Source organism: Leucopleurus acutus (genome assembly GCF_964270905.1).
Source record: "Leucopleurus acutus genome assembly, chromosome: 11".
Classification (NCBI taxonomy): Eukaryota; Metazoa; Chordata; class Mammalia; order Artiodactyla; family Delphinidae; genus Leucopleurus; species Leucopleurus acutus.
Window position 1 is genome coordinate 58,312,485 of NC_139152.1, and position 14,397 is coordinate 58,326,881.

Consider the following 14,397-nt stretch of genomic DNA (forward strand, 5'->3'; position numbering starts at 1 on the left):
ACTGTTGACAAATGCCCTCAGTAAGATGATGGACACAACCATATCTGGATGCCTGTGTTGATAAATCAGTCAGTCAATAAATATTTGTTAGGTTTCCACTACCATGAGTCCATTGTGTGAGTCCTACAGGTAAAGACAAGTGGCCTACTCCCTGTCTCCAAAGCTATCACAATAAAGTTGGGAAAACAAAACAGATCAGCATTCAAGAAAACTTTAGGGCTCAATTATGTGGTATTTATAACATACACTTTCATTGAGATTCCTGGGATTCCTGTGCAGGGTCTGCTCCTCTTAGATTGCAAGCTCCATGAAGAGCGGTAACTTGCCTCCCTAGGTCATTGCTGTATCATGATTGTAGCTATTCTACAAAGATTTGTTGCTTGATGATTAATTAGACTATAGTTACAGGAGGTTTTACAGAAAGAGTAAGTCTTGAACTGCTTACTTACAAAATAAGTAATCTGGGGATAGGTTTTTTAAAAAAGGGTAGGAAAATAGGTAATCAGTAGGCATTCTATAAATGTGGAAGGAATGGCTGGGAGAAGCAAGAATAACGTGAGAATAAGCAAAGGGATGGTAGTGGACGCGATGTGCAAAGGGGCAAGTGAAGGACCAGGACAGAATTAGGCACTGCACTGATATCCAGAAATCAGGGATAACTCACAGTTTTCACCAGCCACTGTCAAATTTTCCAAAATCTCTGGGCTGCAGGATCTTTATTTGCAAAATGAAGAGAATGGAGTATATAAAGCTTAGCCACTTTCTCCTTCCATCCAGTCCAAAGAATCACAAGCTTGCTAATGATGGGATTCACCATAGAAAGGAGCATGTTCAGAATACTGATTTAGGTCCAGGAATCTATCTATTTTTTCAAGTTCCACAGGTGGTTAGCCAGCTTTGGGGATCACTTCTTAAACGAAGGAAAGTAAATACACACAAAGAAAAAAATCTTCCCAACTGTAAACTTCAGAAATTTATATGAGAAACTCAGCAGGATGGAAGAAGATTAAGAGAGGCCTTAAAAGCCATAAGGGTTCTCCACCTTCATGAAGCAAGGAGACATTGTGCCTGGAGTGAAAACTGTACATTTTTGTGAGTTGAAGTGGCAGGCTTGGGCCTTAACTTCTTTCAGCCACTCACTCAGGTCTGCAGACGTCGACTGGCTCCTCACCGAGGCCTTTTCTCCAAGAAAGCCCGGAGTCCTTTTCCTCCTCTCCCCTGCGGGTTCCCTGCAGGACACTTTTGAAGAGTGTGAGAACACGCATTTTGCACTGGCAATGGTTCTCACACCTGGGTGGGACTGCACTTACTTAGAAAACCCGGGGACACTTAGGATGAAAAGGCCGCCGAACAAAAGCAAACACCCATCTATCTGTCTGTCCCGCATTGCTTTACTAAAGGTGACTGACTTCCAGAGGATCCTAAATCACTTAAAAAAAACAGTCCCTTCGACTTCTTACCCCGTGGATTAGACAGAATTGGAGCGCTTGCTCACAAGCTGTATTTACTTAGCGATGAGCCCAGCGTTTCGATTTTAGGGCAAAAGCGAGCCAGACAGGGCGGCTTGAGGTAAGGATCAAAAAGGCCACCCATCCTTCGCCTGGGGACGCCTGCCTCCTTACCCTGTTAGTGTAACTGTTTTTCTGGATTGAATTGTAGTCTTTTTTTTTTTTTTTTAAAGCACTCCATGTAGTCCCTCCATTATTTGAAGTGTTCTTAGAGGAAGCGTGCCGCATCCCTCGGCCCCTGCGCGTCTGTCTGCGTCCGTCTGAAGCAGGTCCCTTTCGGCTCTCTGATCTGGGTCGCCAGGACGCGTGAGGGAGTGGGGGTGGGGATGGGGGTCCCCTGCCCCTCCTGAGGTGCTGAGCGCCGGAATCCGCGCCCCGGAGGCAAAGCTCGAGCGCTGAGAACTCGTCTGCACCTCGCGCCGCCAGCCGCCTCCAAGCCGCGGAGTCGGGAAAGGAGGGAGGGGGTCGGAGGAGGGAAAGTGGGGCCAGGCGGGGGGTGCCTGGGAAGCCGGGCTGCGCTGACGTCACTGGGCGCGCGATTCGGGCTGGAGCGCTTTAAAAAACGAGCGTGCGAGCGGAGATGCTGCTCCACACCGAGCAGGCCGCCTGCAGCAGCAGCGCGCACGGCCCCCGCAGCGGCTGCAGCCAGGGCGCTCCCGAGGCCCGCGTGGCGGCAGGGGCACGGCCGGGCCCCGCAGCGCTTCTCCTCGGCGCCCCCGCCGGGGGCCAGGAGCGCTGCGCCCCGCGCTGTAGGCGCCCGCGGAGCCGCAGAAGCCCGCCGAGCTGCGCCTGGCGCGCCACCGTCCGCCGCAAGCCCGACGCTACCGTCCCGCCGCGCCCCGCTCGCGGCCCCCTGCCCGGGCACCATGGACACCTCCTCGGTCGGCTTGCTCCTGGCCTTGCCCGTCCTGCTCCAGCTGGCGGCCGGGGGCGGCTCGCCGAGGCCGGGCGCGCTGCTGCGGGGGTGCCCCGCGCACTGTCAGTGCGAGCCGGACGGCAGGATGCTACTCAGGGTGGACTGCTCCGACCTGGGGCTTTCGGAGCTGCCCTCCAACCTCAGTGTCTTCACCTCCTACCTGTAAGTGCGCCTCCACTCCGCTCCGGAAAGGGGACAGAGGGAGGAAAGGAGGCGGGCCCTAGGCCAGGCTGGGGGCTCCTCGGCTCCCGCCTGCTCTGGAGGGGGCGGGCGAGTTTGCAAAGGGCGTCTTGGCCAGGCGTGTTTGGGCCCCTGGGAAATGCACGTGTCTCGGGGTAGCACGCCCGCACTTTCTAGGCCCGCAGAGAAGCGTCTTCAAGTGCAACCCGGGAAAGCGCTAGTGCGCTACAGCTTTGCGGTCCAGCTCTAGGCAGGTCGCCGCGCGAATTCCTCCGACTGGAGGCATTTGCCTGCAGTGTGGGCATTTGTGCCCCTGAGCCTGGAACCCAAGGGCAGGCTTCCCAGTTGGTCCCTGCCCCAACCTCCCCTCCTTGTCCTGTCGCGTTCCACGAAGAGATGGGCTGTAAAAATTTCCCCAAAGGAGAACTCCAACTCGTCCAGCTCCAAAGGAACTTACTCTGCATCTCTTGCACAGTCGCGTGATGTAACCTTTTTCTTTTCTTTTATTTTCTTTTTCTTTCTGTCCCACCGCCCCCCCTTTTTTTTAAATGAAGTGATTATAATGTGGCAACCACAAAACCGATAAGAGCTGCCAGGACGTTATCTTTACCTTTGGCTGCCCGAGCCGCCCTTTGAAGTGCCCGCGGCCACGGTGTAATCTTTAACCATCTCCTCCTCCGGGGGAGGAAAGGGAAGTGGGCTGAAGGCGGCGGGGCGGGTAAACAGCGGCGCAGACACCCAAGTGGAGACCTGAAGCTCTCTGTCATCCCTCGGGGATCCTCCCAGCCCGTCGTCCCCCCACCACAGACTCCAAACCCCAACTACGGAGACGAGGCAGCGGCTCATTTCATAATCTGGTCTCTGGAAAATCCAGGCCCGGAGGGTAACAGGTGGTCGGGTGGATGTGGTGACCCAGGAGGAACCCGATTCTTGGGAACCAAGGCGACAACTCTCCATCGCCCTGTGGAGAATTTGGGGCTCGCTTCCTTCGCGCAGAGAGACCAGGGGTCGGGACCACTCGGGAAAAGGGGCACTCGTGGCCACAAGCTTACACGTTTAGGTTTGAACTCGAGGCACTGCGGTGAGCCCACCCCAAACCCTGGCAATCCCAGTTTCGGCTTCTCTGATGTACCTTGGCAGGAGTGAGTTGGGATGTTTGTGAACTCGGTCTTTCCTCTGTTTAGTTGTTTTCTGGAGGGAAGAAACATGAAGAGGCTTGCACAACGCTTTACACTAGATAGTGATTCTTTTTCTAGAGACAGAGTGAGGAAGGAAAAAAAACATTCTTTTTTACTTGCTTTGATTTTGCGTTGAAAGGGAGGGATTATCCTGCTAGATTTTAGTGTTAGTAGACGGCAGTCCCTTCCTCACCTACCATAAAACTATTTTGGCTGCTTTCCCTATCTGAAAAGTTTATAAACTTACTCTATTTCCCCACCAGGTTTCCCTTCAGTGGCACTTAATTGCATGGTGTAGTGATATTTTTACAGTGATGGAAATCTGCTCGCTTAAGTGATCATTCTCTAAGAATTCACATTTCCTCCTCCTAAACAACTATCTGTACTATGAAATGTCTGTACTATTCATCTCTAGTCTCTGGGTTTAACTGCTAAACTCAGTGTTTCAAGAATCACATATTCTCCTGTATCGTGAATTTCTGAGAGCGGATGGCAGTTGCACTGAAGAGCCTAGAACTATTCTTCCCTATCACCCTGAAGAAACTGGCCATACACGAGGGAGTTGTACATTCCCCCCAAACGTTTACCTATTTAAATAATACACTTGTTAGAAAACTTGTTTAAGGATACAGAAAATAAATGTCATGACTTTTTTTCTCTCACTCATTTGTTAGGCTTCTGTTACTAAAAGTTGGTGTAAGTAAAATACTGCTTCAAATCATTTCCCACATACCTCAAATGCAGTTAACTGCATCCTCCATGTGCTGGGGAGATCTGACTGCCACTGTTCCCTATCTATCATTATGGATAACCCCTTGGAGTTAAGATACCATTAGGAAGTTAATTGTCAGCTTTTTCTCGTGCTATTTGATGACAGCCTGTATCCTGGCCTAAGGGGAAATGTTCTTATTGTCCTATAAAATATTAAACTCAGAGTGTCTGTGGAAAGTGTCACAGTGAAATGTCAAATACTTGCATCTAATGGTTAACATTTCAGGGAATATGAGTGCTAAGTGTAGAAATCAGTCCTGAAGTAAATAACCAAACTGATGTTCTTCGTGATGGGCAATTTCAGAATTGGTCTCCTTATAGAGTACAAAATGCCAGAGGCCATCGGTTGCCCTGCCTTGGTGGGTTGAAGGGTTTGAGGTTGGGGGGTTTGTTTTGACAACCTCAGGAACTCTGTGCCGACATTAAGGGTAGATGGTGCCCTCTTTTGGTTACACCTAGAATTAAGTGACCATTTCTCCTTCACTTGTGCACTCACAACCTGAAAGAGAAATCTTTATTTACTCATATTCAAATAAATAAGCATGTGCTTTACTGGTTGTATTATTTTAAGAGATAACTTCATTTTGCTCTTAAATGGGAACACGAAGTTACAGCCCCGCTCCACTGGGGCCCAGTGGTAATTAAGCTTTGATGAGAAAGTTGCAGTGTGCAAAGACTGATGTGGGTGAAAGACCAGACTACTATCTTTTATTGTTTGTAATAAGTTACCACCATTTCTTTGAGTGAAAATGTTATCTCTTAATCTTCCTCCTCTCCCCAGAAAAGAACAAGCATTTCATTTTCTTCAGACTGATGGTAGCAACTTCCAGCTGTACACGTTTGGCAAATATATCTGCCACAATCTGATAACGGGCTAGTCCAACTCGTAGGTAAAGAAAGTTTCTTCAGTCTCTTCATAGAAGGTTAGAGCTGTTTATGTACAGCTTTAGAATCTTTCTTCCCCAGAAAAGCTAAGTCTTAAGCCAGTCCAAACATTAACTCTCTTTTCTTACTGAACTGCATTCTCCAGTGGATCTGTAATTGGACCACTGAACATGCGTGGTATAAACACTAGAAATTTTCAATCTTAATCTCTCTCTCTCTCTCTCTCTCTCTCTCTGTTTCTCTCTTCCAGTGATTATGGGCTCTGATTTTACAACAGGGGCTAATAAAGCTCACTCAGCAGAAAACAAGGAACACACCAAGGTTAAGACATAAAAGCAGACAATATTTCCAACGTTTAGTGCATCTCAACCTAGCAGTAGTGATCTGTCAGAAAGAAAGTAGTGCTAGCATCTAATCTTACTATAGGTAAGTTATTTTAATGCATCAAATGTGGACATTTTTGCTAATAAGGTCTTAAAAGTAAGCTCCCTATACTACTTTGATGTATCTTTCATCCAGTTAGTGTGGCATCCAAATAGAAAACTAAATCCTAATGAATATCTTACTATAGTAAATATACTTTTCTTTATTGATCTAGAACAGCCATTTTATTTTTAAACGAAAACTGAGTTTTTCCCTGCTATTGCTTAAAGACATGAACATTTCATCCACAGGCAAATTTATGTCACATAAGCTAAAGGAACCAAGAGAAAGATTTTTTTTTATGTAGTTTGGTTACTTTTCCATATGTAACTTTGTAACAAAATTTAATTTTACACATAACTGGTAAAACTAGTTTTAATTTAAAAAAACAATCAAAAATCTCAATTATAACTAATTAAGGATGCCCTGGTGTCATACATGTGTTCTAAGCACTTAAGATACGGTTTCAAAATTAAAGAAACTTTTCAGACTCTTCCTTGAAAATTATTTAATATATTTCTACTTCTCTTCAAGCAAAGAAAATTATTTTAAATGAAGGAAAATTTTGTACTTTAGAGATGGTTACAAAAGCCTTAATTGTTACAACAGTTTAGGTCAGTTGCAAAATTCATAGTTTGCTCTACAACCTACGTGCAAAATTCGTTAAAAATATAATAATATCAGTGACTTTTCTGCGTTTTAATGAAGTTCTTTCTTTTTCTTCAGGATGCCCGGGTTTTCTTAGTAGTGTTTTTGTTATGGGGGCAATTATTGAAACTAAGTGACTGAGTTAGTCTGAGTGATTTCTTTTTTAAGTAGTGGCTCTGATTCAAACAATTTTGTGGTGTAGATTTAGAATAAATATTTTACTGAATATGTTCAACATGTGCATGGCAGAGTTTTTGTGACAATAATGAATTTTTACATACAGTAAGCATGATCCTCAATCAGATCTTCAATCTTTTTTCCCGTTACACATTTTCTTCGAAGTAAAGGCAGAGTTCTGATCTGCAACGAAAGGTGGCAGTCACAAATGAGTTAGAAGATTGGAACAAAAAAATAACCTTTGTAATTAAATAAAATTATACTTTAATAATGAAACCATTCCCACTTGGATGTGCTTTAAAAGGTTCAGAAACACAAAACTAGTCTATAATTTCTCAAAGTTTTTAACTGAACTGTTTGTTTTTAATTTCCAAAACATGTAACTGTCAAAAGCATAGACATAATAACCAAGTAAACAATTAACTATCATAAAATTAGAGACATTGTGGAATATTTATAGTTTTACAACTGATACCTAATATCTACTTACCTTAATAAAGCATTTTATATATTTCTTCTATTGAATGTATACATTTAAGTCATTTTAGCTGTAAATTTAAGTATGTTTCCAATTAAACCAAATCATATGCCATAATATAGAAATGAAAAACAGTAGTGAGTGCTGCACTGAGCAATTTTGTGAAGTAATTCTTTTGGTTTTGTTCAGTTATTTATATAAATTTAGAATAATGCTAAATGGCACATTTCCTTGTAAACACCCACAAGTGGATATTTCTGGTAAATTGAGTTCTTCATGAGAAGGCAAATTCCTTCCTATGAGATTCAACCTCCTCACTCCTGGTGCAGTGTTTTCCTTTATACAGTCTCATTCTGTAGTAGAAAAATGAATCAGACTGGCGTTAGAGCCACCACTGATATATTACTTACCAAGCTGATAATTTAGTCCTATTGCTATTTTTGATGTACCTTAGGATTTCATTTGTTAAACTACCCATGAGTTCCAACCTACTACAACTCTTTTATTCCCAGATCTGTCAGCTTCGATATACAGTTTTATTCAGTCATTATAGATGCCAACTACATGCTCAGTTTCACCCATGGAACTCCTTAACTCTGGGAAAAGGAGACATTGCATAGGCTGTGTGGTGGAATTTTTTATAAAAATTTTCATAATTCAAAATTAATTTGGTTCTCCATAGGTGACATGGTAGGAAACAGGCTCATTCTTGAAATCTCTGGCATTTTCTCCCACCTCTTTAAGTTAATTTTTTTTTTTTTTACACTGATTGAGCCCAGTGGAAATGCCTTATTTGAAAGTGGTAGGTAGAAGAATGTTGATCATTTGATTTCACAATATGGAATAATGTTATCTAGTAGTAATGCTAAAAGACTGTTAACAGGGTGTTCAAATTAGTAGGTTAACTTTTTTTTTCCTTTTTTTAATTTAAAAATCTTTAATTTTAATTGAGATATAATTGATGTATAACATTAGTGTCAGGTGTACACATAAAGATACAATATTTGTATCGAAAATGATAGCCGCGATAAGTCTAGTTAACATCCATTAACCACACATTGGGTTAACTATTTTTAAAATGCTTCGTAAGCAGGAGTACTTCCTCATACCCTCATTCTCAATGTTTAAATCTGGGATTGGAAAAGCTGGAATTTACTTTAAAAGTATGCAAAAGAACCAACCATTGTCCATGGAACCATCTTCCTTAAAATCAGATGGAATAATTCTCCAGGAGGTAATGATGGGCTGTCTTTCCTTCAGGGTTTATCTTCCTCACTAGACTGTGAGCTCCGCCAGGCTAGGAAATTTTCTACTTTATTTCCCAAGTGCCCACACCAGTGCCTGGCACAGAAGAGACGTTCAGTAAATACTTATAATGTTGAATTGAATAGAATTGGCTGAACCAGCTGCTGAAATCCCAGTGGCTAAAAGAGCCCAGAGAAAGACAGATGAGAACTACTTGTCTGCAAGTAAGAGAACAACACAAGGCTACTGGTATCCCACAATATGGCTCAGCCCCATTGGAAATACAATTAAATTGTATTTTGCTTAAATGATGCCGTGACTTGTTTAACAAACACACCAGAATTTACATGTCTAAATTACTTTATTATTGTAATGACACTAATTATAACAGCTGACGTTTATACTGTTCTTCCTGAGTGCCAGGCATTATGCTGCTACTTTACTCAATCCCACATCCCACAACAACCTTTTGACACAGGTACTATTATCATCCCTATCTTGGGGGGCCCGTTAGCTTATTGCAAGGCTATTTCCATTGCTCAAAATGTTTGGGGGGCCTCTTTGAAATTATCTTCAGGGCCAGTTTACCAGAAACACAAGAAAACCAGCCTTCTAATGTTTAGCTATGCCTCATAGTAATTGTAATTGGTGCTGAAATACTTCTTCTTGGGAACACAGTTTATGAAGCTCTAATACCACAAATATTTCTTCAAGGAATCCTGGGAAATGCAGTTTTTAGTTTTCAGTAAAATGAGAATAATATTATATAGCTTAGGGCCAATCTTTTAAGTTTAGTAGATACCTTTTCATATATCCATTTTCTTACTACCACAAAAACGATTTCTCTTGTCTCCAAGTCGGAGATAAATTGTGGTAGTGCCCAAGTATTATAAAGAGTGATCAGCTGACTAATAACTTCCAAGTTAAAAATGAAACTTCTTTTTTTTTCTATGACCAGATCTATGTGTCAAATAAAGTAGCTGAATTCTTTGGAACTATTTGTCAATTCAGAGAGACATGAACCTTCTTAATAGGCCAATTTTATTTAAGTTTGTATTTACCTTTAAAACTGATGAGATAAGATGAAGTGACACATCATTTATTTGATTGAGAATGGAGAATTATTTCAAAGTTTTATCTACTTATCGATCACTCTGTAAGCTCTGCACAGTTTAACAATTAAGCCAGTGATACAGACTTCTGTGTAAATAAGAAATCTGGATAAGTCAGAGAAAAGTCCCTCCTTCAAACAAAGAAGAACTTTTCCTGAACCATCCATTTAGTTTCTTCAGTCCTTCAGTTCATTTGCTGCTGTAAACCTATGTGTTAACCATTTATTGTATTACAAAGTCAACATGAAAAATCAATAGCTGACCAATTAATTATAAAGCATATTCAATGTAAAGAACACCTCCTCAAGGAAGAACTGATGTTTAGAAAATTTAGGTTACATCGGGATATAATCTCTAAAAGCTCTTACAACAGTACACTCAACTGTAGTTTTCTGTGAACATTAATCATTTAAAATTATAGCAGATACAAACTATTCAGTACTATATATAAAATAGATAAACAGCAAGGTCCTACTGTATAGCACAGGGAATTATATTCAGTATCTTGTAATAAACCATAATGGAAAAGAATATGAAAAGGAATATATATGTAAAAAAATTATTCAGCAATCCCTAACTTTCAAGTGTCTCATTTTTAACATATGCACATTTTTTCCATGTTCATTTTGCCCTTCTTGGCTTCAGAAGGAGTTTGATTTCATCTCCTAACGAAGACTGTGATGGTCAAGGGGAAAGAAAGCCATCTCTCATGCACACACTAACACACACACAGCAACACACCAATAAGAAACAGTTTCCTTTGTGCCACTTGCTCGGTGGAAATGATACATAACGTTGACATGGCATGGCAGTGGAGAGCCAACCCTTTTAAGGGGAGACACCGAGGAACTGGCTGTGAAGGCACCTTCAGTTAGCTTCAGAAGCTGCAATGCAGAAGACAATTGTTCTGGCAGTGGGAGCCCAACTCCAGCTGGGAACGCGTGCACCGAGCTGACCTTCCTCGTCAGCCTGCCAGCGGAGATTAAGCTTTCCTCAAGTGGTCCCTTGTTAGCCCAAACTTTTCCCCATTGTCGCTCATCTTTCACAACTGGAAGCCAAGTGTTTCAAACTGTTACTCAATTTGGCAGCCAAATTCCTTTATTTCCTCCTTCCACCTCCTTTTCTGCCTCTCTCTGTCTCTGTCTCTCTGTCTGTCTGTCTGTCTCTCTCTCTCTCACACACACACGCGCACACACACACACACACAGTGATGACGAACCTTACATGCACGCCTTCCTTTCCAAAGTCCACACTAAGAAGAGAATCTAAGAATTTTTATGTTTTGCTAAAAAAACTAGTAAACACTCTTGTGCTCCTTTTTTTCTTGAAACCTTGATTAAGTAGAACAGGGACCTCTACAAAAGATGTCTCTTTGCAAAAATAACCTTCCTTTGATCAAAAAAGCCACAAAAGTGTACTTCTCGGGAAAGTAGAAAACCACACATGATCTCAAGTGGAAAAAATATAAAGAATTTGCTGATTTTTTAACCTTAGCACGTAACAAAGATATTATTTTAAAGTTGGTTGGTTAATGTGGGCTGTGTTAGAACTTTCATTGTGTTGTGTTTGGGTTTACCCAATGTTATTTTAATGAGTTTATTGGTTCGACACACAAAATACCACATGGCGCTTGAAGTTTTTAGGTTATAAATTTTCTTGTGAGGCACTTATTTGAAGGAACTCTGTTACATAATCAATTGGTCTTTAAATCTATCAACACAAAAATAACCTTTCACTTTTTGTATACATATACGGTGAAGATTATTTGATTATAAAAATTTCCATGGAAGGAGCTACATTCCTTAATCATCTGTTATGTGTATATATTAAGATGTTCACAATAAACATTTATTTCACAATGTTTGTTGAATGAATCTACAGAATGAGTTTGGAGTCTTCTAGTAAAGACTGAAATAAGAAATCTTCCTCTTTATTTTCTCTTCATACTTCTTGTCCTGAAGGGACCCTTAGCAGACCTGCTTGCATTTAGCCATAGATGTACTCTATAATTAGTAGTGTTGTCTGCCCAATAGAGTAAAGCCTAGAAAAATATGGCAAGAGAGATGGAAAGGGTGTGTGGAAATCTGCCACCCAAGAAATAGCACAGGCAGAACAGAGAGACAGTGAGACCTCCGCTAGGCATTCAGCCCCGGTTGGTACATTTCTCCTGAGTCTGTCCTTATCCTTCTCCATCCGTCTCTTCCAGAGAGTATCAGAGGAGGACTGGAAGGATGCATTTTCCTTATCTCAGACACTCTACCCCCCAGGGCTTCAATCTACAAGACGAAGGGAAGTTTAGAAAGAAGAGTCTTGGGGATTAAAGTTATCAACTCTTAAGCGCACTGAAATCGGGGTCTTTGATTTTAACTTGGGGAAGCCACCATCCCTGTGGTGGGAGACCTGAACTCACTGAAGCCCCCATCCCCCAGCAGCTGTTATTCTCCGGGGCTCAGTGCAGCGGAGTACAGGAGGAAGTTCAAGATCTTTTTTCATTGAGTCTTCAAGCTCGGCTAGCAAAAGGAAATCCTAGTTAAACCAGATTCTCCCAGGGTGTAAGCCTATCTCATTTGAAGATCTCAGAAGTTTTAGCAGCATGATTAACTGAGAGCAAGGATCCACCTTCCAACTTACAGCTGCTGGCTTGAGCATAAAGTCCACTGCCCCAGGGTCTTGTAATCCTGAGAAGTGTTAGGTGGATATGGTCTGGTCCTGAATGACTATTACCGAGTAATTTGAAGCCCCCTTTGCCTTAGCTGTAGAAACTCCTCAGAACATAGTTAATTGTATAATGGGAAGAGAAAGGCTAATTTTGGTAGATTTATGTTAATTACAGTAAAACCAATTCAGAGCTCGCACTAATAGCTAACTACATTTAGAGTAAGCTCTACTGTAAAGAACTAAAAGGATAATCTTTTATCCACAAATTACCAGAATGACTAAGCTGTATACCTAAGGTCACGTTACACAGTGCAAAACTGAAATTTAATCATGATTGCTAGAGCATTACCCTAATTGTGCAAATAAGTGGAATTAAAATCACTTAGATGGGTTGCAGAGGTTTTTGATGAGTCAAAAGCTATGTCTACCCATAGGCTTTAGAATAGAAAAGACCTTGGTGATGACCTAAGCCAACACCTTCATTTTCACAGATGATGAAATTCATGCTTATAAGAGGTAAACAACATACCCAAAAATCACATAACTGACAAGGATGGAATTGGAACCCAAGTCTCCCAAAATCCCCGGTTGAATGCTCCTTCTTTCCACCTTTTCGCTCCAATGCCAGATACTCAAGTGAATTCTAAAATTCCCAGTTACTTTTCTAGATGTTACCAAGTATCCTGTTGCTTATGCATATTATATGTTCATATCTAGGTATGTGCCTGAATCTCAACCTGATAAGATTTTGGCCCACTGTAGATACAGATAAAGTGTCTCTGTATCACCTAAAAAATCCATCAGGCAGAAAGAAGCAATCAGATTTCGTTTGAGGAATAAATAATTAACTTCCCAAATTTCAGTTCATAGTCTTTAAACATGTCTTTACTGTAACTTAAACTTCACTTGGGACTTTAATTTGACCAAATTCAGGTAGCCTTCTTGTCTCTTGTATCTGTTCCCTTTCTCCCCTAGCACTGAAATTGCATTAATTCTGGCTCTCCTCCCTTTTTGCCTGGATAACTGTGGCAGTCTCCTATCTTGGTTTGCATAGACCCCCAAGACACACACACTCCCTGCCACCCCACGAGTTTGTCCAAGATGAAATTCTGCTCACGTCTCCCATACATTCAATCCTTCAGTGGTTTCCTGTGGCTTTCACGGTAGAGTTTAACTCCTTAGTTTAACCCACAAAATCAACTTGTCTTGCCTCATCCCCCAGTCACAAACCCTGTTGCCAATCCCCCCTCCCCAACCCCCCACGTTCTCTCCTCTCCAGCCATATCAAACCACATCCTGCAGTTTCCATGTCTCAGGCCTCCCCAGGTGTTCACATGTGTTGGTCTCTGCTTGGAATGCCTTTCTTCTTTTTCATCTTTCCAACTTCTATGAGTCTTTCCATACTCAGTTCAAACATCACCTCCTCCAGAAAGCTTTCTGTGACCCACCATTTTCTAAACCTGTCTGATGCTCCCACATCGTCCTGAGCTCAGACTGTCCCAGCACTCACCACCTGTGATCACCATACTTGATCTGCTTGTCTGTTTTCACTACTGGACTCTATACTCCCCTTGAATTGTAGATTTTCTTGGACCAAAGAAGAAAGGAGTCTCACTGGATTAGAACACAGAATCCCTAGGTACCAATCATGGTTTTCATTTTCTGTACTTTATGATGCTTTGCTATCTTGGGGCCTTGCTTACCCAGGAGGGACTGCCTCGCCCAGGGCTATCCCTGGAGATAGCAGCGACTCCCCCTGCAAGTGCGCCTTTCATGTGCAAACCAAGCAACCCAAAGCCCACACCCCCAACCTCCTTCTTTATCAGGCTCTTGCAGGACTCTTACACACTAGGTCAATATTTCCTGCCCTAATCACCCCAGGGCCAGGTACCAGATAACTCGGGGCAACACCTACACCCTGAGCCTGATGACATTATTCAAACTAGCCAATTCCAAGTCTGCCTGTCCCACCCATTCCTTCCCACGGAAACCACAGTAAAGGCTCCTGCCCCTGCTTTCTTCCCGCTCCTTCTTCTACCCACCATGTGGTCCTGCATGGCCGATGTGCCCCCCTGCTCTTGGCAACTGTGAATGACAGACCACCTTTTCAGTAGCAGTCATCTTGTGCTCTATAGGCAATACTCTACCTGAATGACTTTAACACCTACATCTTCAAACACCCTTTGCCCCTGCATGCCTGTGCCTGGGCAACTTCAAA

General features: G+C 42.4%; 1 protein-coding gene across 2 annotated transcripts in view; it reads left to right on the forward strand.

The window, feature by feature from the left end:
• The first annotated feature begins 1,979 nt into the window (after nt 1-1,979).
• LGR5 (leucine rich repeat containing G protein-coupled receptor 5) overlaps nt 1,980-14,397 on the forward strand; it is a 119,379-nt gene continuing 106,961 nt past the window's right edge. For both annotated transcript variants that reach the window (XM_082850154.1, XM_082850155.1), the window contains exon 1: nt 1,980-2,586. In XM_082850154.1, the coding sequence (XP_082706280.1) occupies nt 2,375-2,586 (212 nt within the window). In that variant the 5' untranslated portion in view covers nt 1,980-2,374. The remainder of the gene's footprint in view (nt 2,587-14,397) is intronic.